Source organism: Mastomys coucha, unplaced genomic scaffold (assembly GCF_008632895.1).
Source record: "Mastomys coucha isolate ucsf_1 unplaced genomic scaffold, UCSF_Mcou_1 pScaffold18, whole genome shotgun sequence".
In the NCBI taxonomy this organism is placed as follows: Eukaryota; Metazoa; Chordata; class Mammalia; order Rodentia; family Muridae; genus Mastomys; species Mastomys coucha.
Genome location: NW_022196900.1, coordinates 13,802,355 through 13,824,665, shown reverse-complemented (window position 1 = coordinate 13,824,665; position 22,311 = coordinate 13,802,355). Strand labels below are relative to the sequence as shown.

The window sequence follows — 22,311 nt, the reverse complement described above, 5'->3', positions numbered from 1 at the left end:
AATTGTCTGGAGTTATCTCTACCTACACAGCAGCTTATACTGATGGACAAAGAATGGTATGGAAAAATGATCTAAGAATAAAGTATTAAGACCCCCCTTTCTTAGAAAAGTTAACTCATGCAGAGACACTGTGGTGGTGTATGATCAAGGAACAAAAAGAATACCAAAATTGGACAAATAAATAAATTCTACAAAGATACAACAATATGAGCATTGTATTATGGCAGAAACTGAATAATAACCACAGTAATTTTGGACTGAAGATTTTTCTTGGGCCTAAGGCAGTTGGCACTCTGATCATTAAGAGTTAATAACATGCTACTCTAGACATGATAGTTCATGCAGGCAGGTTTGGAGATTTTCTTTCTGTCTAGTGCCCTTGAAATCACAAGATTCTTAAATATTGGGTTATGGGGTAGATGAGGGGAAATGATTGTAAAAGATAACTCTGTTCTGTCACTGTTTATCAATGGTCACTAAACTTATGGTGAAGAGGAAGTTAAGACATGTGTTCAGAGACAAAAATGATATGATATATGATTTGGAACAGCATGAATCTATCCAGGCTTACTGAGTTCTGTTTAAATAAACATTCAGGTTGCTAGTCAGTCAGGCTGCAAAATTCCCCCCAAGCACCATGTCTGACTTAACTCCTCCTTCACTGACTTCTTATCTCCTCTGTGGGACTTGGCCATCGCTGGGGCTGGCCAGCTGTAAGTTAGCTCTGATGCACTCATTTCTGACCACTCTTCCAGTGAGTTTTTCAAAAGTTTATTCCTTTTCTATGGACCATTTCCATACATATACATATACATGATCAATAAATGTTCACTGAATAACTTGATTTAAATATCTTCTTATATACCCAAAAATGAAATTACTGAGTCAACTTCATTGCATATTTTTCTCCATTATCCAGTCATCTTACAGGAAGTGATTGAATTTTCTTTCCCCTATGTTCCTACCAATTTTTCTATTATACAATTTTACCATTTGTCTCAATTTATTAAATTGATGTGTCTCAATTTAGGTTCTATTTCTCTGATTTCTTGTGGATCGACTGTCTTTTAAGCTGTCATTTTTAAGGTCCTGATTTATTACATTTGTTCAATTTTCAGTTCTTGTTTTTTTCTTATTGATTTGAAGACTTACTGAAGATGCTGGACAGAGAAACACAGTAACAACAGAAATAAGATAACGACCTTCAATGTTGGCTTTTTGTATAATCCACACGTTTAGTGGCCCAGGAGAGCAGAAGCTTGAGTGAAGGGCTAGAAACTCACACAGAAACAGTTTGTGTGTGTGGGTGAGATGTACTCTTCTATGCTGTCTATGATACAGGGTTATTACAAGAAGAATATACAAATGTTCATAATGGGGACTGGTACTGAATTGTGGTTTCTCTCTAAACTTTCACAATATGAAAGATGTTATACCAGATGTACTTGACATATGAACGTATTGGAAAGCTGATTTTTTTTCCTAAGTTGAAGTTTAACTCAAACGGGTGAGCTAAGAGAGAAAGATTAGAAAACAATTGGCCAACAGAATAGATTTATTATATTATTGCCCACAAGTCCAGTTTTGTTTGCCAACTCACTTGAGTAGAAGGGAGAATATTTTGCCCCATACATTTTGGAAAGACAGAGTCTACAGAGAGTCTTCCATGTAGAAAGTGTGAGTCATGGGAAGAAGTGTGTCCTTACAACATGCATTCTTAGATTTCAATTCTGATTTTGGAACTTAGTAGTTGTATGAACTGTGTTCTACAATTAACCTGTAGTCCACAATTAACAAAAACATTATAGCTATGTGGCTGTATTCATTCGATAAGTTTCTACACTGGCATTATAGAATAATAGAACTAATGGCATCAATTAAATAGCACGTGTTTAGGGGGACCTATTTGTCAGCATACAGAAAGCTTTGGTTTATTTGTAAAGGAAGTGTGCGTCACTATCTTTAGAGGAGATAAGTAGAAAGTTTGAGGAGTTTCCAGCAGGATTTAGATAAGTAAGTTTTCTGACTTGATCCTGGGAGACAATGGTTGCTGCTGCCTCTCCTTGTAGTCATTGCTGGGAAGGTGGTCCCATGAGTGTGGGATGTGAATATATTCTCACCCTTAGATTACCAAGATTAGAGAACCAAGGCTAAAGGGGTAAGGGATGTCGCATGGATGCACTTGTAGTAAAGTTAGAACTAGGATTCAGGTCTGGCTCCTGGCCCAGGCCTTTTTATTTCAGTTTTCCTCTGTGCTAAGCTGGGCCTAGACCTGGTGGGATCTTAGTCTCCAAGACAAAGGCTATCAGGACCCACCATTCTGAGTAATATTGACATGGGATTATTTTTTTACTCTCGGAAGTTCCTGGATTAGTGTCCCTACCACGACACTTAACAGCATTGTTTGACTTTTGAGTTATGTCATTTTGAAAAAGCTAATACAGTAACCTGATAAGAATCTGAAGAAGCAAACATTCAGAGGTCCTAATGTCCTCAGGGGGAAAAATCATTATAGATGCTTTTTTCTTAAAAGTTAGACTTAAGGGCTAGAGAAATGGCTCTGTGGTCAAGAGCACATTCTTTTCTTACAGAGAACCTGACTCAGTTCTCAGCACCATTTCAGGTAGCTCACAACCACCTATACCTCCATATCCCAGAGCCCCAGCACCCTCTTCTGGCCACCACTGATATTGCAGTCATGTGCATGTACACACATAAATGAACACCCCCCCACACATGCTTAAATAGAAAGTCTTTAGAAAATAAAGCAATGCATGTTTGTGCTACTCAACACGGAAACTTTCAGCATGTTGAACAGAACATCCAAACTACTTACAAGTTCTATGTGCTCTGGCTCCTACTTTTCTTTCCTCACTTCTGTCTTTCTCTTAGGTCACTACATTCTTGCCCACTGCCTTCCTGTTGGACATTTAAACTCACTTCTTCTGAGAACTTTAGCTTGCACACTTTCTGGCATTTTTCCTTGCAGTGTTCTTTCTCTCTAAGTCCTCCTGGCTTGACCTTTCTCATTGTTTAGCTTTGGGTAAAGAATCGTCACAGAGAGATTACCTCTAGCTAACTAGACCCTGGCACACCACTCACTGCCCTCATATTTTGCTCTTTTAGCCAAGGTTATGCTCTTTAACTCTGTATCTTATATAATTAATTCTTCAGGAATATTGACTACATGAAAGCAGGTACGTTGTCTTGTTAACCACAGACTTTTGCATATTTTCTTTCATATATGTTCATATATGTCTGGCCTATAGTTCAATGAATATCTTTTGTGTGTCAGATGCTGGTTGTGATTAGATTGAAGAGAGATCACTTTTTAGGGGATTTTTAAAGAACATTTTTTATCTATAAAGTAATGCTATAGTTTAAAGGCTATTTATGGAATCAGACAAGCCAAATGAAAGTCAAAAATGATGTTACGGGCATGTAATCCCAACATTTAGGAAGCTGTCCTAGTTAGGGTTACTATCACTGTGATGAATCACCATGACCAAAAGCAACTTACGGAGAGATGAGTTTATTTGGTTTCCACTTACACATCATAGACCATCAGCAAAGGAAGTCAGGACAGGAAGCCAAACAGGGTAGAAACCTGGAGGTGGGTACAGACAAGGGTGGGCTGCTGTCTTGCTCCACATGACTTGCTCAGCCTGCTTTCTTATAGAATCTAGGGCTACCAGCCTAGACCACCAGTCCATTGTGTCCCCACCCACAATGAAGTAGGCCCTCTTCCTTCAGTTACTAATGGAGAAAATGTGTACAGGCTTACCTCCAGTCAGATCTTATGGAAGCAGCTTTTCAATTGACATTCTCTCCTCTCAGATGACTATAGATTGTGTCAAGGTGACATAAAACTAAGCAGCACAGAAGTAGGGGCAGGAGGATAGGAACTTGAGGAAATCATTGGCTACACAGTGACTTCTAGACTAGTCTAGCCTGCATAAGACCCCTTTTCAAAACAAGCAAACAAACAAAAAACAAACAAACGGAAGACCAAAACAGACAAACAAATAGACTGTTGTCATCTTTTCCAAATGATTCTGATGTATCACAGGAGTCCAGGTTCTCCTCGGTGACCCTACTATGTCCTCCTTTTGCAGACACATGATCTGCATGATTGGTGAGGATGAATGTACCACAACCTTAGTTCCCCAGAACATCATGGACCTCTTCTGACTGGGAAATGAAGTACAGAGAACCCCTCCCATACTTGCCAGTACAACAGAAGCAAAACCAGAAGACTGCCTGTCCTCTCTGCCCAGGGGGTGGGATGCTGTGTCTAAAAGTGAGATTCATGCCAATCCTTTCCAAATGGTGAAGGATAAACACATGCTTGTAGTTGTGATGAAATGATCCTGTACTCCTGATGGAACAGGGAAGGCCTGACTATGACAAAATGCCCAGGAAAAAGAAACTTAGAGGAAGAAAGACTAACTTTGTTTTATGTTTTTAGGGGTATCGGGGTAATGGTTGCTAAGCACAGTTGCTTTTTAGACTGTCATGAGGTACTACATTATGGTGGAAGAAAGCTGCTCATTTTGTGGCAGCCAAGAATCAGAGATGGAGGAAGAGGGCCAAGATTGCAGTATACCTTTCAAGGGCACAAGACCAGAGATGTATTTTCTCCATCTAGGCCCTATCTCCTAAATTTTCTAGCATCATTCAGTAACACTACCATGTGTTGATGAAGGCGTCAACTGAGGAGATGGGGGAGGGGCACCATTCTAGGTCCAAACCACAACAAGTCATGATATTTCCTTAATGTAGGCATATTTACAATAAGGATGATAAATTATTCTTTTCTATGCATTACATCAATTCTAAAGAAGATGATGAAAATATAAAATCTAGTAAAATATATTGGTAATTTTTTATTAAGGCAAATGTTTCCATGTCTAGAATGACCTCATTTAAGTAAGATACAACAAGTATCTTTGTTAAATAGGAAACAATTTGAGATAAATATTAGTAAATTATTAATAACATTTCAGCATATAAACCTGAGATGTTACAATGCTTAGTATGCCAGTCTATTGTTTTCTAAGTGAGTGACTGATGATTAATACAGACAACACAGATTATTGTACAGTTTTTCATATGAAAGAAGTTAAATAATATTTTTATAAATCCCATTTGATATTATTAAGTAAAATACTAGAGCAAAAATCATCGCAGCCAAAAAGACAAGATTAAAATAGTTCATGTATTTATTAATTATTTAAAAATATGGTCCCAAGCTTGGAAATATGATCTCATTGAACAAAGGGTTGTCTTACAGAGGAGGTATTCTGAAACAAATGAAGAAGAAGGATCTTGATCTAGTGAGTAAGTCTCTTTGTTACAAAGGATCTGATTGAAGTAGATACTAGTAAAAACAATAAGGCATTTCAGCTTATAAAACAAAGAGTCTTCAAAGATTTCATTGGGACAAAATAACATTATTTTTAAGTTAATTACTTTTAAGTATGGGGAAATGAACTCTATTTCCCATGTAGAGATGGGTTTAATAAAAGGGACCCCAAAGGGCTTTAAAATGCATACTAATTTAACTTACCACTTCCTTCAAATAAAAGTTGAAATAATTCCCTATTGAGAATTGAAGCACTGGCCACTGACACATCTCACATCAGCTACTAACATCGGTAGGAAACTATTTCAATGGTGAAAACGGCCAAGGAATCAGGAACATATTCTTCTGAGTATCCAGGTAGTTGACACTTTCCCGAACTGGAAAGACATTTCATAAAACACACAAAGTTATTCAGATACATCAAACTGGTTCTAAAAATAATTCTTGCCTCATGAAACAGCTTACCAGAAGACACGACTCTGGAATTTTCATGCGCTTGATGTTTCCCAGCTGTCCGAGTGTCTAAGTTCTCAGCCCACCACAGAACGTGAACTGAAGAAGCAAATCAAAAGCTGTTTCATTTGCCCATAAATACAAAGAAACTAAGTTTTTCTAAGTAAAAAGTCCAATGGTTTCAAGTTAAAAGAATGATACTAAATGTTTCAGTGGTAAGATTTCAGAGTAGTCAGAGACTTGGCAGAGAAGGTTACAGGTTAACTGGTCAAACTTGTTTCATAGATGAACTGAAACAGGCTTGAAAAGCAAAGTAAAATAAGCAAGATAAAGGAATTCAAGACCCAAACTGTATGAGTTCCTACTATGTTTCCTTCTTCCATCTCATGCTGGCAGCTGAACTTGGTAATGAATGCATAAGGGTCACCCAGGTGGTTTTGAGGGCATACAGGCATACAGCTGATTCTTGGCACTGTGTAGCTGGTCGGGAGTCCCTGAAGAGCATCCAGGAAAGGGCATTGGTGAGATTGCAACTTCATTGTAGCAGAGATAATGGAGATGGCAGGAAAGTGGGATGATTACCAAGGACAGTGGCAGCTGTGGTTCAGAGTGGGCCAAGGGGTAAGCTGTGTAGGCTGAGGTTGGCAGAACTAGAGAAGTGGAACATCCAAGGCCCCTTGAAGCCCAGAAGATCCATGAGTAGGTCCCAGATGTCAGGCACTGAACTTTTTATACTGTTGAATTTTGGATTTGCTTTGAATTTAATTGATACTGTGCCCTGGTTCATTCCATCTTGGAATAAGAAAGGAACTTCTTTTTGCTTTTATAATAGCCCGCAGTTGAGACTTTGGATATTTTTAAAATATCCAAATTTTAAAATGAGACTGAGCTTTTAAAGACTATGTGACTTTTAAAGCTATACTAGATTTTATACTGTAGTAATATTAACAACATGTCTTGGGGACTGTACTGGGTGGTTTTGTGTGTCAACTTGACACAAGCTGGAGTTATCACAGAGAAAGGAGCCTCCCTTGAGGAAATGCCTCCTGGAGATCTAGCTGTAAGGCATTTTCTTAATTAGTGATCAAGATGGGAGGGACTTTAGCATTATTAGTGGTGCCATTCCTGGGCTGGCAGTCCTGAGTTCTATAGGAAGGCAAGCTGAGCAAGCCAGGGGGAGCCAGCCAGTAAGCAGCATTCTACAGTTTCTGTATCCAGTCCTGCCTCTAGGTTCCTACCCTGTGCGAGTTCCTGTCCTGACTTCCTTTGGTGATGAACAGCAATGTGGAAATGTAAGCTGAATAAACCCTTTCCTCCCCAACTTGCTTCTTGGTCATGGTGCTTTGTGCAGGAATACAAACCCTGACTAAGACAAGGACAAACAAGAAAGGAAAGTTTATTACCATGGCATGTTTACATGCCAAGTTGACAAATGAGTCAGTTTTGTTACGTTTGTTGTTGGTCCTGTTGTTGTTAACACAAAGCTTGAGATGTCAGGGAAGAGAGAACCTCAGCTGAGGAAATGTGCCCCATCAGATTGACCTACAAGCAAGCCTGTGGAGCATTTTTCTTGACTAAAGACGTGTGGATAAGACCAGGCCATTGGGGATGATGTCACTCTTGGCTTAAAGATGAACCTGGGTAGGGTAAGAAAGCAGATTCAGGAAGCCATGGGGAACAAGCCAGTCACCAACATTTTTCCATGGCTTCTGCTTCAGTTTCTGCCTTCAGGTTCCTGCCTTGAGTTCCTGTCCTAAGTTTTTTTCATGGTGGACTATTAACTGGAAATATAAGCTGAAATAAACCCTCACATCCTCAAGTTGCTTTTGGCCCTGGTGTTTCATCACAGCAATAGAAACCTAATTAGAATAGAAACAGGGAATATAGCTCAGTAACAGAGCATGTGCCTACCATGTAGAAGGTCCTAGGTTCAATCCCTAGTACTGAAAATAATATATTTAGAGGAAAAAAAAGATTATAAAAGGAGTAAACTTTCTTGAGGCTCTTGTAGTTGTTAAAATTTGCTCATTTTGTGCTCGCTTCGGCAGCACATATACTAAAATTGGAACGATACAGAGAAGATTAGCATGGCCCCTGCGCAAGGATGACACGCAAATTCGTGAAGCGTTCCATATTTTTCAGCCATCCATCGAACTGAGTGCAGGGTCCCCAGTGAAGGAATTAGAGAAAAGACCAATGGAGCTGAGGGGTTTGTAGCCCCTTAGGACGAACAACAACATGAACTAACTAGTACCCTCGGAGCTCCCAGGGTCTCAACCACCAACCAAGGACTGCACATAGAGGGGTCTGATTGTTCAAGCAGCATGTGTATGGTAGAGGATTGCAAAATCGATCATCAATAGGAGGAGAGGACCTCGGCCCTGTGAAGGTTCTGTGCCCCAGTGTAGGGGAATGCCAGGGCCAGAAAGTGGGAGAAGGCGGGGTGGCAGGCATGGGGAGCGGGGAGGCAACAGGGGTTTGTTTTTGTTTGTTTTTTTTTGTTTTTTGGAGGGGAAACTGGGAATGGAGAAATTTGCATATAAATAAAGACATAAAAAATTTGCTCATTTTATGTGTCAAAGAAAATAGGAGTTTATCATTTCAAAATAGTTTTAGTGAGTATTAAATTATAAGTAAGAGACGTCTCAATTCTTAAAAATTAAAAAGTACATGATCTTGTCGATAACATATAATGTAACCAACATATCTTAGAAGATGAATTAGTCACTAACATACACGGAAATTTAAAAGGAAATAAACAGCTGTACCTCTGTTGAGCAATCCATACTCTGCATGGAACACACCAATTAGTTTAACGTAGCCTTGATCAGCATGGGCATTTACTGCCCTTTTAAATGCGTTACCCCATAGAGCTGGGCCACCAGGTTTCATCTGAAAAGTATTCAGTTCATAGATTCCTAGATTTTGGAAAAAACAATTTTAAAGATGATAGCCAAGGAATTTCTATTCATACTTATATTTATTTGGCTTCAGTAGAAGCCTGCTCAGCATGTTCATATCTCAAGGATTGTGCATGTATACACATGTACACAGACACAGTAATTACATTTGTATCATTTTCCATTAATTTTTATCCTTAGAAATTCCTTGTCTGTGTTTAAACTTATTTATGCTATTGATTACACAGATGACAAAAAGTGAGGATCCAGTGTCAGCTGAAGAGATGCTTTTGCTTTTAAGAGCACGTTCTGCTCTAGAAGAAGACCAGAGTTCAGTCCCCAGCACCCATGCCAACAAGCTTGGCAATTCCACTTGATCAATTCCTCCAAATGGTCGGTTTTGTAGGAAAAACATGTGCAGTGATTTAAAATTTAAAATGTAGTGTGATTTATAGATATATGTTCAATGTATTTATTATATCTCTATGTAATACAGTTTATATGTAAATATTAATATTGTTTTAAAATGATGACAGAATATCATATATCATCCCTTACTGCCCCGTACATAGTCCCTGGTTCTCACTGTGTAGTTCTCAACCTTTGCTGACTATGTGGCATTTTATATAATGTACATAAGATTTACAACTCTAAAAACCCTCAAGTGCAAAGAATTAATCCCCACAGCTTTAATCCCAACACTCAGAGGCAGGAGGATCTCTGTGAGTTCAAGGTCAATCTGGTCTTCAGAGCAAGTTTCCAGGACAGCCAGAACTCTATTTCAGGAAAAAAAAAAAAAAAGATAAAGTATAAAACAAAGAGGTGCACTTTGTTTTATCTCAACAATCTCTTATGTCCACGGATAAAAGGGAGTCTCCCTCAGTCCCCAAACACATTAGAACTTAAAATATGTACAGTTTCAGTCATGACAATCCACAGTGCCTAAGACAGACTCACCTTCCTTGGGAGGCGTTTTTATTTTACACCATGGTACCAAGTAGGTAATCTCAACCTCTTGTTTATCAATCAAAGGCAAACTTGGAATGTGGAATCGTTCTTGCCATTCCCCATCCTTGGCCAAGGCTTTGTAAACCGCAGCACGGTGAGCATAATTATCTGCAGCAGAAAAACGTGGAGAAAAATTTTTTTTAAATGATTTAAAATCATCTATGTTTCTTTGGATCACTTGTAAATCATTAACCTGGAGCATGCAAGCACGCCATGTTGTGGATCTGTGGACAGCCATTCGAGGAGATGTGACATTAGCATCAAGTTGTTCTTCGTCTTCAGGGTAAAAGAAAGGGAAACAACTACTGCACTAGCATTGAATAGCTTTTGCAGGTTCTTTGAAGGATACTGTGGACAGGAGCTAAGTTTCTCAGACTGTGACATGGTAAATAATATGATGTCGACTTTCAGGTTTGCAGCTTACAACAGGGTTTAACACTTCCTTCCATGTGGACTACTCTTATTTAACTGAGGCATTCAACTGATGGTGTCAGCTGAAAGATAAATTCTGCTTTGGCAGTGATGGTAGGTGGTCAAGATATATCTTGAATACATGTTAACCTATGTGAAACTTGAATGTACTTGGTATCTTTTCTATACCAAAAAAACTAGTTTTGATTCCCTTACTGTGGCCACCCATCATTTCTCCTCAGCATTCATTTCTCTGCTTTCTAAGTTACTGAAACAGACATGTTTAATGATGTATGGGCCTAGTGCTATATTTATTGTAATGAGACTAAGGTAAAATATTTATATAATTAATTCGAGGGATACGAAATTACTCTTGTCTTATAGCAAACAGGACTTAATTACTTTTCCCAGTGGTTCATGGTTTAACAGGAACCACATTTGAAGTGTATGCTGTGTTTTGTCTTTCAAAACAGAAAAAAGCAAAACAAAATAAAACAAAATCCAACCAAAACCCAAGTATACCCACGTCATTCACAGAATGAGTCTTTTCTCATTCAAGAATTGTGTGAACATTAATCGAACATAGATGACCAAACACTAAATGCAATTAATTATTAAGAGTTTGCTAAACATGCTCAAATCCCACTGTAGGCTACTAATAGTAGACTTTTAAAGTTAACCAACATTCTTGAATAATTTTGTAACTTGTTCTCCTTTTTTCAAGGCAATGTAGCTTCAGTAGAACATATAGTAATGTTAAAGTGAAATTCCTTTAATTCTTAAAGTAGTATGACAGTAAGCTCTGTAACACTCTGGGATGTAAGAAACAAACTAAAAATAATCAGCATTGAGAGGAGGTCAAAAGTTGACTGCCATCCTTTCTCAACCTCCAGTTATTGAAAACCCTGAATGTGTAAACTCTTTCCACCAGGATGTTGATAACCAGGTCTAGCATCAGATACTTCTCTCATTCTGTGATCTTAACCTAATCGGGCTTTTGTGAACAGTTTTAAATTTTGCATTAAATCAGTGTTCCAATAAGTCACTAAGTTTTTGAGACTAGTCATCTAAAACTTAATGATTTGATAGATAGTTCGTAATTTTACAGCTATAATGTTAGATTTTGGAAAAGAGTTATCAAAGATGGACCAAGAAGAATGGTCTTGAATTTACTTTTTTTTGGTTCTGTATGCTTTAAAAAAAAATTTCCATCTGTCTTTGTACTAATGTATAGGCATCTAAGACATCTATATTGAATTCTGGAACTGGATAACTCATACCATACTTCCAAATGTGGAATACTGTGTTTATTCTGCCTCCAAATCCTACACTCCAAAATCCGACCAATTCAGAGTGAGCTGTCCGAAGATGAACATTTTTCTTAAAATTGTTTAGGAACTTTTCCACATTTGAGGGTTTAAAGTAATAAGTACAAAACTCATAGAACGTTCCATCTTGGTGTCTGTGGCTAGCAGTAAAAGATGAGCACACCTGAGGGAATAGAAACCAAATTTCAGTATTTGAGGAATGACAAAACTTGAACATCTTTCCAACCAAATCTGGGGCTGACTCAGAATCCCTCTTTCTTTTTTTTTTTTTTTTTGGTTTTTCGAGACAGGGTTTCTCTGTAGCCCTGGCTGTCCTGGAACTCACTCTGTAGACCAGGCTGGCCTCGAACTCAGAAATCCACCTGCCTCTGCCTCCCAAGTGCTGGGATTAAAGGCGTGCGCCACCACCGCCCGGCAGAATCCCTCTTTCTATTTCTCTTCTCAACTCCCCATTGATGTGTTTTAGTGGATTCAAAAAATATCTACTGTTAAACATGTGAGTTCTCCTTAAGTCACCTTTTCATGTAAAGTTGCCCCAAACTATGGCAGTGCTATCTTAGAAATTCCCTTGGGCCAGAGAATCAATTAAGATTTGTTGTTGTTTTGTTTTTTTCAAATAAGTCTTCCTGTGTAGCCCTAGTTATCCTGGAACTCACTCTGTAGTCTAGGCTTGCCTAGAACTCATAGAAATCCACCTGCTTCTGCCTCCCAAGTGCTGGGACTAAAGGCATGTGTCACCATTGCCTGGTGAGATTCCCATAACTTGTTTTCCCTTATATTCTTTTAATCCATAGTGTATGTGAGTAGAGCTTCACATATGAAAGAACTTTGTAGACTACATACCTTTGGGCATATACAATGAACATGTTTACTAAAAGAAGAATGGTTTTTTGTTTTGTTTTTCAAGATAGGGTTTTTCTCTGGAATTCTGTAGAACAGGCTGACCTCAAACTCAGAGATCTGCCTGCCTCTGCCTCCTGAATGATTGGATTAAAGGCCTATGTTGCCATGCCCAGCTTAAAGAAAACTTTTCTTAAAAAGAGAAATTTCTGTTCAGGTCAAATAATTATTCCTACATTCAGCAAAAATAGAACTGGAATGTAGGCAATGCACTAGGATGCTACTGCTCCAACCATGTCACAAATCTGGTAATAGACCAGTGGTCCTTAACCTCCCTAACGCTGTGACCCTTTGGTACAGTTCCTCATGTTGTGGTGACCTGGACCATAAAATTATTTTGTTGCCACTTCTTAATGTCAATTTTGCTATTTTATGAATAGTAATGTAAATATCTGATATGAAGGATATCTGATATGTGACCCAAAGAGGTTATGACCCACAGGTTGGGAGCTACTGAAATAGAGCATGGATGCTAAAAAATCATTGCCAGAATTACCTGAATTTCTTATGAGAAATGTAGAGAGAAGATGGGCTTTAATGTATTCAGTTATATCTATGTGGTAGAAATGCCTCTCAAGTTTTTTTTTTTTTTTTTTTTTTTTTTTTTTTTTTTTTTGTGGTTTTTCGAGACAGGGTTTCTCTGTATAGCCCTGGCTGTCCTGGAACTCACTCTGCTCACTCTGTAGACCAGGCTGGCCTTGAACTCAGAAATCCACCTGCCTCTGCCTCCCAAGTGCTGGGATTAAAGGCGTGGACCACCACCTGGCTCAAGTATTTTTTTTAAAGTTACTATGTAACTTTATGTTTATTATGTTTTTATTACTATGTTTCTATCTTATCTATTATGTATTCTTACTATGTTGCTATTTTTTGTTCTGAGAGCACTTTTCCCTAGGAAATATTGTGTTGAAAATTTCCTTGAGTTTGTGTCTGTACATATGCACACACATATGTGTACATATACTGTATGACATCATACTATAAAAGCCCATCTTATTTTCAAGTTGGGCTATCATGCACCCATTTCATGAAGTTAATAATACCAGAAAAATCTGCTAAAGCAGATCAAATGAATATAAAAATATAGAAAAATCACTGTATATACTGACAGCTTAATATGAGTAGAATGGACCAAGGCAAGACTGAAAACCAGCTGGTCAAACTCCAAACTCAGCATCTCTATGTCTGATGTCAAAGCACTCTTCAGATCTCCAACTCCTTTCAGCTTTGCTGACTGCAATACACTTGTTTTCTCTTGAGTTGATTCCACTCCCTGTTAACCATTTTCTTCACTGTTTATCCCATGGCTCAGACATGTATGACATTTTGGGGGCTCCATCTTTACAGCTTCAAACAATGGCCTTTCTTGGCCTACATGCAGAGAACCCCCTGCCATACACCTGGTCTCAGCAGCTTTCCTAGGTTGCAGAAGGAGATTCCATTCTTTCTCTTATTCTTGACTCAGAAACCAGAACCACATGGCCAAAGCTGCCAAATTCTGCAGCCTGCTGGGGCTGGGACATGGCCCCCTTGTTGAATTACATCTATACCAACTTTCTGGATTCTGTGGTTTCCTTTACTGCCTAAGCTTGGATGACCTGGAACTTGCTCAGCAGGCTGACCTTGAATTTAGAGATCTTCATGCCTGTGTCTCCTGAGTGCTGGGATTAAAGTCATGCACCACCATGCCTGGATCCAAACTGTTCTTTAATTCCTTCTCACAAGATGGAAACTTAGTTGTGTGGGATCTCACATTGAGGTCTCTATGCTCTTTATTCATTTAATATCTTGAATCTGTTTATACTGTTGAACATATGATTTAGCTCTATTTCACTTTCTGGTGCCCATTTCTCCTAGAATCATATATTTTGTATTTTTCCTTGTTCAGTTTGCTCCTCTTCATTAAAATGCTCGTTATAAGAGTGAATATTAGTAACCATATGATAGAGTCTATACTAGGCTGTTTTAAGATTTCCTTTACTAAGGCAATTTATCCAAAACTCTTCATTTTAGACTTAGGCAATCTTTTTGGACAAGGGCAAAATGTAACCAAATTCTTTGCTAAAATATCCCAAGAACAGAGAAGTACTCCACTCCTGGTACTAAGTGGCAGGGTTTTATTGTTGTGAAGAGACATTATGGCCATGGAAACATTATACAGAAAACGTTTAATTGGGTCTGGCTTACACTTTCAGAGTCGTTGTGGCTGGAAGCAAGGCAGCATCCAGACAGACATGGTGATGAGGAAGAAGCTGAGAGTTCTACATCTTGATCCACAGGCAGCGAAGGGAAATTGTGTGCCATACCAGGCATAGTTTGATTATATATAAGACTTCAAAGCCTGTCTCCACAGTGACACACTTCTTTCCACAAGGCCACACTTACTCCAATAAGGCCACTCCCTGTGCGCCAAGCATTCAAACACATGAGTCTATGGGGCCATACTTATTCAAATCACTATACTGCTCAAAACAGCAAACTTCCTATAAAAATCTGCAGCTATCTCTGCATTTGATGGGCAATTTTTGTGTGTGTGTGTGCTTTAAACCAAAATCTACTAACGAGATTATCAGAACAAGTGCTTATTATCTATAGTTGAAAAATGAATAAAACATTAGGAAGTGAGCCAGTGGCACTCACAGTACTTCACAGGCTGATTCAAAGAGTGACTGTGTGTTTGGAGAAGGCAATAATTGTCAAGGCTACAGACTTTTCTTGTTTCCTGGACATGATACACAGGAGGAAACCTACAGAGCTCTAGGAGGAAGTGTGTGAGTGGCTCGATAAAGCTGTTTTCCCAGATTTCTGTTGTAGAGTCAGAATTACGCTGGGGAAACGTCACACACTTCATTGCATCCAACTTAAAACCTGATCTTGCCAGCACTGACTCATTAAAGAGAACGTTGATTTAAAAATCAAAAACCAAACAAAGCCAGCGAAATAACTGTAAGGAAACAAATGGTCACGTTGTATGGACAACACTGGAAGAGTAGCTTTTAGTCTCTTCCTCAGGATTTACTTGGTTAACCCGACTCTTCTCTCTCCACCAGGGTTTATTCCCTGGATAAGCCAGCGCTCAACAGCTAGGGCAGAATGGTGGGTTCCCTTTGGTGAAGGTCTCTTCACAGTTTAGTCCAGTTTCCAGAAGGTCCTCCCATGCCACAACCTGCTGGTTCCTAGGAATTGAGACGTCCTAGACTCAACAAGCGCTAACAGCTTGCGCCATACTCTATCTAGCACCTCACACAGCTCCTCCCACTTTCCTGCTTGTGACCTGTAGTCCCTACCTGATGCGCCAGAACCTGTGGGGCCAGCATCCTCTTCAGGCTGCTTCGGAGTGCGAGCATGGTGCGACTTGGAGCGCGCTGGAAGACAGACGTCAGCTGCTGGGACACGTGCTGGGACACGCGCTGTCCCTGCTTTCTGGTGCCTGTTCCTGCTCAGTTTAGTCCGTGCTGGACTGGGCGGGGCTCGGAGGAGCGACTCCACCCTCCCTTCTCCGGGTAGCAGAGGGCCAACCGGTATGGTCTGTGATATCAGCTTTGACTCCTTGCTAGTCTTTTGTCCTATAAGGTTCTGGCACTGATGTCAGAGGTGATGTTGCAATGAGCAGAACCCTGAGCTTGGTGCCATTCCACATTCTGGGCTACCACTTTACACTCCCCGGTCCCTGCCACTCCGCCCCCCCACCCCCAGGGCACAAACACTCCAAAGTGTTGGGCAAGACATGGATATATGTGGGTGCTTTAAAATCTTGGGATGGGGGTGATCTTGTGATAGTGCCCAGAAGTCTTCACCTTCATCACAGAGTACCCTGCCTCCCTGTTGACCCCCAGCATAGCTTGGGAGGCTCAGAATAAAAATAGGTTAATTTTCCCGGGGCCAAGAACAGTGGGATCCCAGGCCTTAAATGAGACCATTACAACCATACACAGAAGGATCAAAAGTAAATTCCACTATGCTACTTAAACTGCTGACCTCTTAAGTCCTCCTGGTTGGATTGGTGGTGCCCAGAAGAACTTCATCTAAGCTTTGAAGGCTGTCTTACATCCCCCTCTGGTTATGTCCTCATTAGATGTACTCTGGTGTTTTGTAGTTTTCTATTTACAGATCATATCCATTTACTAGAAGGATGAGACTTTAGCTCACTTCATAGCACCTACCTTCAGACATCTATCTTTAGAGTTTAAAATAGTCACTGCATTAAACTACATTATAATTTATGACTTCTTGCTAATACTGCAAATATTGAAGTGACATTCCTGGGAAGAATTGTAGGGTTATCAGATATGCTTTTATCTGGAATCCTTGTGGAAGGGTTTGAGTTAGATGAGGGAGGTTTTAAAAAATTAGTAATTTTGAAAGAATTTAGCCTTTTTTCCCCCTGAAGATGTTATTCCCTAAACCAGCACATGTAAATGAAGCATCACTTATGTAATCTACTTGATTAAAATCTGTCCCTTAGAGTTTTTTTTCAGCCTTGAGTTAACAGTTCATTTGATTATTCAATTAATGCTTATTGCATTTCTTTTATGCTGTGGGCACTTTCCCAGAAACTATAGAAGTGGAAAAAAAGGTATAGTCATTTTCTATTGGAGCTTACAGTTTGCAGAAAAAAATGAGCAAAGAGAAAAATATAGTCAATTCCATGTAGCTGAGGCTAACATCTGTGGATTTAACAGGAGAAAAGAAAATTGTGGGGGAAAAGGATCTGTTCTGGATATGTACAAATGTTTCCTCTTGCACTACTGAGACAGTGGAGTATCACAAGTGTTTACATGACATGAGATAGCTAGAGATGATTTAAAGACCCAGGAAGTCAAGTGTAGGTTATAGGCAAACACTGTAGAAGGGACTCGAGCATACGTGAATGTTGGTATCTTTTCCACTGCGTCCTGGATCTAGGATGTTCTTTTTCTGAGGGAATTAGTCAGTATGAATGAGAACAATACAGTAGAACACAAAGAATTAAAAGTGCTGGAGAAACATAACAAAGGTGTGTGTGTGTGTGTGTGTGTGTGTGTGTGAGAGAGAGAGAGAGAGAGAGAGAGAGAGAGAGAGAGAGAGAGAGAGAGAGAGAGAGGCGAGCATGCATGCCCGTACCCATTCATTCATTTGGCCATAAAAAAACATCTGTACTAGAAAACTTGGATGGTCTTCACCCCTGGGAAATGTCAGTAGAGTAATGTAAGTGATCTAAAGGGCATGGTAGGCGAATGCTCTGATTGCGCAGGTTCATCCCTTGCTCCTGGAAACCCCAACTTCCAAAGCATTCATTTTGTGTCCTAGACTGTTTTCTTTCCTTCCCTGTCTCCAGAGCTTCTGTTGCTCAGTGCTGGGACTCTCTTGATCCTCTCTGTTCTTTTTCCTCTTCCTGCTGTACCCATGAAATAGCAACAATGTAAGGCATAGCAACACCAGTTGGCACATCAGCATGGGTGGGAAATCTCACAATGTCCCTCAGGGTATGAAGAGCTAACTAGCAATCAGTGGCTGCTAGGTAGGGTAGAGGAAGAATCAGTTTTCATCAATCACTTGTCATCACTGGTCAGCCCTAAACTCACATACATTTGAGCAACTAGTAAACAGACTAAGTAGGTTTTGTGTGTCTGTGTCCATGTATGTACGGAACAGTAATCACAGAAGGGAAGGTCATGAATTTGCGAGAAAGTAAAGCGTGATGGGGGAGGAGTTAAAGGAGTGAGAGATGGAGGTGGAAATGATGTCAATACTGTATTAATGTATGGCATTCTCAAAGCAGTTAAAATCTTGATTGTTTATAGTTGGCTTGGGGCAATGCCCTTCTTTTATCTTTTAGCTCACTCATAAACATTTTCAATTTCGAATAGTACTGTGTTTGTTTCAAAAGTTTCTTTTTATTGCCCTTTCCTGGAATGTGCCTTTTCCATTTTTTTCCTACACAGCTTTTTGAATATTTATCCTATTTTTGGGTTATGAGTTAGACATCTTCTCTCTCTGAGTTGTTCGTTATGAGTGGCTGCACGCTTGCTGTCATTCTTTATGAGGAGCTATGCTCTTGTCACCAGAGTTAAGAACCAGGATACTGACGTCCCCTGTGTGCTCATGCCTGCTCCTTCCCATCACATTCTTCTGACTTCACAAGCTCCCAATTTTTTATCATTACTTTGATTTTCTTTACAACATAATGTTGTATGTAACTCATTTTTTTTGTTGTATGTTGCTTTTATTTTTTGCAATCTAGACTGCTCTTTAAGCTAAGTAGGACTTTTTACTGTTGTCATGTGACTCTTACTTTGATTTTACTTAGGCTTTCAGAACTCTTGCAGGTGCCAGAATCCATTCACATCTCTGTTGTATACTGTCCTATTACATGTGCAGCAATGTATGGATATACCTTATTTTTGTAAGTTCAATGATTAGGGACAAAGCTGCTTGAGTTTCTTTGTAAATGTCTCTTTGTTCTGGCACAGACAAGGGGAACCCACCTCTTCATGTCTGTTTATACTTTAACATTTATAACTATTACTGTTAGCAAATTGGGCTTTCCCTTAAAGCACTCTAGCTACTATCTTGAACAAAAAGATCGTCAGCAGTCAACAAGTCTACCCTAACACCAGCACCAGCCATCTTTATCACTTTGCCTTCACCTGGAGAAAACCACACACAGTTGGTTGCTCTGGCTACTGAAAGTATAGCCTCAACCAGGACATTTTACAAGAGTTTTTAGGTGGGCTTTTTTACTCTCACAAATGTAGATGAACTCTAGATGGCCCTGCTCCCATTTCTATCTGGGTCAGAAGGGAAGCACTTTCTTTAGGTAGCCCAGCAATGGCACTGCTGTCCCTGTGCTAAGGTAAGGCTGTGTTTGCCCCCAAACCTATGACTATGAGGTATAGACAGCTCATCTCAGGCTGTAGAAGCAGGCTGCTCAGGGTTAGTGAATCAGTTCAGAGTTAGTCTTACATGCTGTCTCCCTTGGTGACGCACGGTCAGAACCAGTAGAGACTTCTTGTTTGCTTTCAGTATTGTGGTTGTACTGGCCAACACCTAGAAAGATGCAGAGGAGCCATCAGAGTGGTGGTGATGGCAAAAGGCATCGAAAGCTAAGAGGTTAGCAGGCAAGGTACGTGTCAGAGCCAGGTAATCAATGGCCAACGAAGCAACTGAGTGTCTTGAGATGTGGCTGGGGAGAAATGAGAGTGTCAAGTAGAGGGATGTCAAGACAGGGACAGATGAAGGATGAAAGGAGCCAGAGAATGGAAACCACAGCCCTGGTCACCAGAAGAGTTCCAGAGAACTATGGAGGTTTTAGGAGGTGAGGATCTTAGATCTCAGGCTGAGAGCTGTGTCACTGGCAGGTGATCGGGAATAAGGAGCCTCAATACCTAGGATTCAGGAGCCATCTAGGAAAGGGTAAAGGCAAATAAATAAGTTTCCTGGAGATGGCCCACTGCTTTGCATGGCTGCAATGGGTAAGCTTTAAATTGCAGGGCCCTCAGAGATTTCATTCCACGATTGCTTAGTACTGATAGACCTTTCCTCATTATTACATAGTCTGATGATTCTTGGGTATTAGCCTACCCTTGTGAGCAGATTTCCTACAGATCAGCATAAAGATGAGCTTTCATGAATTAATGCTGTTTAGATGAATTAATTATTTTACAGAATTCCTGATTTGATTCAGATAATTTTAGGAAGAAAGTTTTAAGAGATGGTTTTAGTTGTTTTGTCAGATAGATATAATAAAGTCAGAGTCAAGAATGCGCCTATTAACTCCTCATAGAATAGTAAGTAAAAGCTGCATGATTAGGAATACAATGAGCTGTCATAAATTACACTAAGAAGAGGAATAGGCTTGTGACAAATTTATGATCATGGAAAAACATTCATTCTAGGTCAGATCCAAAGATGAAGCCACAGGTGTGCACTATGATAAAGCAAGGCAATGTGAAACTCTTGCTTTGAACTTGTGATGAACACTGCTTTAAACCCAATATCAACTTCCTTCTGTAACTCTCCTTTCATGTAATATTTTATCTATGAGGTAATTTTTTCTGAAGAACTTTTGTCTAAGAAGATATAAAAACAAAAGAGAGAAGAAATAAAGTGGTAGCTTGAGTTGGAGGTTCTGCCCCATCCATCCAAATGTATATATGTATGTGTCTGTTTGTCTATATACATGCAGATACATACATGTAGGTATATGTGTATTTATGTAAGTATGCATGAACACTTGTGGAGCTTATGAGACATGTGGTTGGGCCTGACCATAATGTGTGTGTATGAATGTATATGTGCATATTGCTTACGTAAAAGATTTTCTTCTCTTTTTCTTCCTGGTTCACAAAGAGTTAATGAGTCCAAACCTCTGACCTAGCCAGGGAGAGGTCCTTCAGCAACAGAGAAAAGAAACCAGCTTTAATTAGCACAAAATAGTAAGAGAGTTACAGAGAAAAGAAACTAGGGTTTATTAGCACAGAATGCTAAGAAAGAGTTAACTTTCTAGAGGCCATCAGCTTCTGGCCCCCAGACCAGTAAGAGAGAATTAAAAGGCCAAGTAGATCATCAGTCTTTGGCCTTCATCCAACTCTTGTGTCCCACCTCAGTACTTGTAATGCCGGGAAGGTCCCTGACACCTAGGCCTGCATAAAAACTGTAACACAGGGTGTCTTTAAGAGCCGATGAGTTAAGACACTAGGTATGACTAGAATCTGCCACAGCCAACTGGGTAGGAATTGTACTTGCTAGGCCCACTCAGGCTGTGGCACTTGCAGGGCCCAGGGTCCTGATTCTGGAAGCTTCAATGAGGATTGGCACATGGAGGTCACCATTTGCCATTGTTCTTGCCAGCTTTTGCCATTGACTGCTGCCAGAAGGAGAAATGAAAGTGGCCAAAGACCAGCTCCTTTTGCTTGCCTACCCATGATTCTATCTGTGCAGAGATGAGATGAGCCTGCCAGCTGATTGGTAATAGCTCTGCCAGGGCCTTTCTCTAAGGCATTTCTAATTGTTCTTAGTATGATAAGAATCCTTGAATCCTTGTCTCTAAATATGTAACACACACAGAGTTGCAAAGAAAACAAAAGATAACGAATTGAATACAAGGAAATAATTGAACTTAAGTGATGGACATATAGAAGCTTAAACAAACAAACAAACAAACAAACAAACAGTAGACCTGGCACAGAATAACAAAATGTAATGGTGCATTTAAGAGCATTTTGAGTAGTGTTGAGAATATGGAGAGTTTTACCATGTCTGTAACAAATGTAATTAGAACATAGTATTTATGAATTTATTGTCTAGAATTCCACAAGTCCTTATGCTGTTTATTGCCTCCCATTGTGACAAAAGGAAATGCTTAATTTTAGTAAGTGGTTACAATTAAGACAAATCTTTTACCCATCCATCTTACTGGCTCTTTGATCACCATCAGTATATTCCTTTGGGCTGTGTCCTGGGGGAAACGAACCACTGCTTGAGAGTTCTCACCTAGGAGTGGAGTTGCTGGCTCGTAGCTTATATGCATATTCATCTTTACTAAATCATGCCAAAATGTTTTACAAATGTATAGTCTTCATAGCAGCATACGGGGATTTTCTTACTCTTTATTATCTTTTTTTGTGGTCTGATGTAAATACTTCATATAACAAATAGGTACCAGTTTACAGGATGTTAGAAATTGTGGCAGGCTAAAAATCAATTTAATGTTATTCTTGCTTGATTTTGTCAAACTCATGAAACTGTGCAGAAGGAAGCAGGTGAGGTTGATCTGATGCTACCTTAGCTGGGTAGGAGGACAGTTATAGGTCGGACGTTTGTCTTCTGGATCTATACCTCTGGGCAAATGTATTCTGCAGTTACTTCCCTGGGTAAGCACTTTTGTGAATCAGTGTGCTACTTCCTGTGGCCACTAGGTGGTGACATAAACAAACTTTTCGTGGTGTGTGTGTGTGTGTGTGTG

General features: G+C 39.7%; 1 protein-coding gene and 1 non-coding gene across 3 annotated transcripts; one reads left to right on the top strand and one right to left on the bottom strand.

Moving 5' to 3' along the window:
* Positions 1 to 3,516: 3,516 nt before the first annotated feature.
* LOC116095323 (protein NipSnap homolog 3A-like) lies at positions 3,517 to 15,944 on the bottom strand. 2 transcript variants are annotated; one of them, XM_031376772.1, is made up of 7 exons: positions 15,653 to 15,944; positions 11,418 to 11,628; positions 9,676 to 9,834; positions 8,587 to 8,736; positions 5,831 to 5,917; positions 5,570 to 5,742; positions 3,517 to 3,607 (listed from the first exon to the last, which is right to left on the bottom strand). In XM_031376772.1, exons 1-6 carry the CDS (start codon positions 15,710 to 15,712, stop codon positions 5,666 to 5,668), a joined length of 744 nt encoding a protein of 247 aa, XP_031232632.1. In that variant the 5' UTR covers positions 15,713 to 15,944; the 3' UTR covers positions 3,517 to 3,607; positions 5,570 to 5,665. The 2 variants fall into 2 exon arrangements, with proteins under 2 accessions (XP_031232632.1, XP_031232631.1); XM_031376771.1 differs by lacking the exon at positions 3,517 to 3,607 and adding an exon at positions 5,200 to 5,303.
* On the top strand, positions 7,851 to 7,957 carry LOC116097378. Its single transcript, XR_004121392.1, has one exon. It is a non-coding gene; the product is annotated as a U6 spliceosomal RNA (small nuclear RNA).
* Positions 15,945 to 22,311: the final 6,367 nt, after the last annotated feature.

Excerpts from the sequence above, each read along its gene's own strand:
- LOC116095323 (XM_031376772.1), bottom strand. The coding sequence starts at position 15,712 with ATGCTCGCACTCCGAAGCAGCCTGAAGAGGATGCTGGCCCCACAGGTT. Across the intron at positions 9,835-11,417 it reads ATTCCACATTTGGAAGTATG|ATAATTATGCTCACCGTGCT; the intron begins GTATGAGTTATC and ends TTTCTGCTGCAG. Across the intron at positions 5,918-8,586 it reads GTATGGATTGCTCAACAGAG|TTCACGTTCTGTGGTGGGCT; the intron begins GTACAGCTGTTT and ends TTGCTTCTTCAG.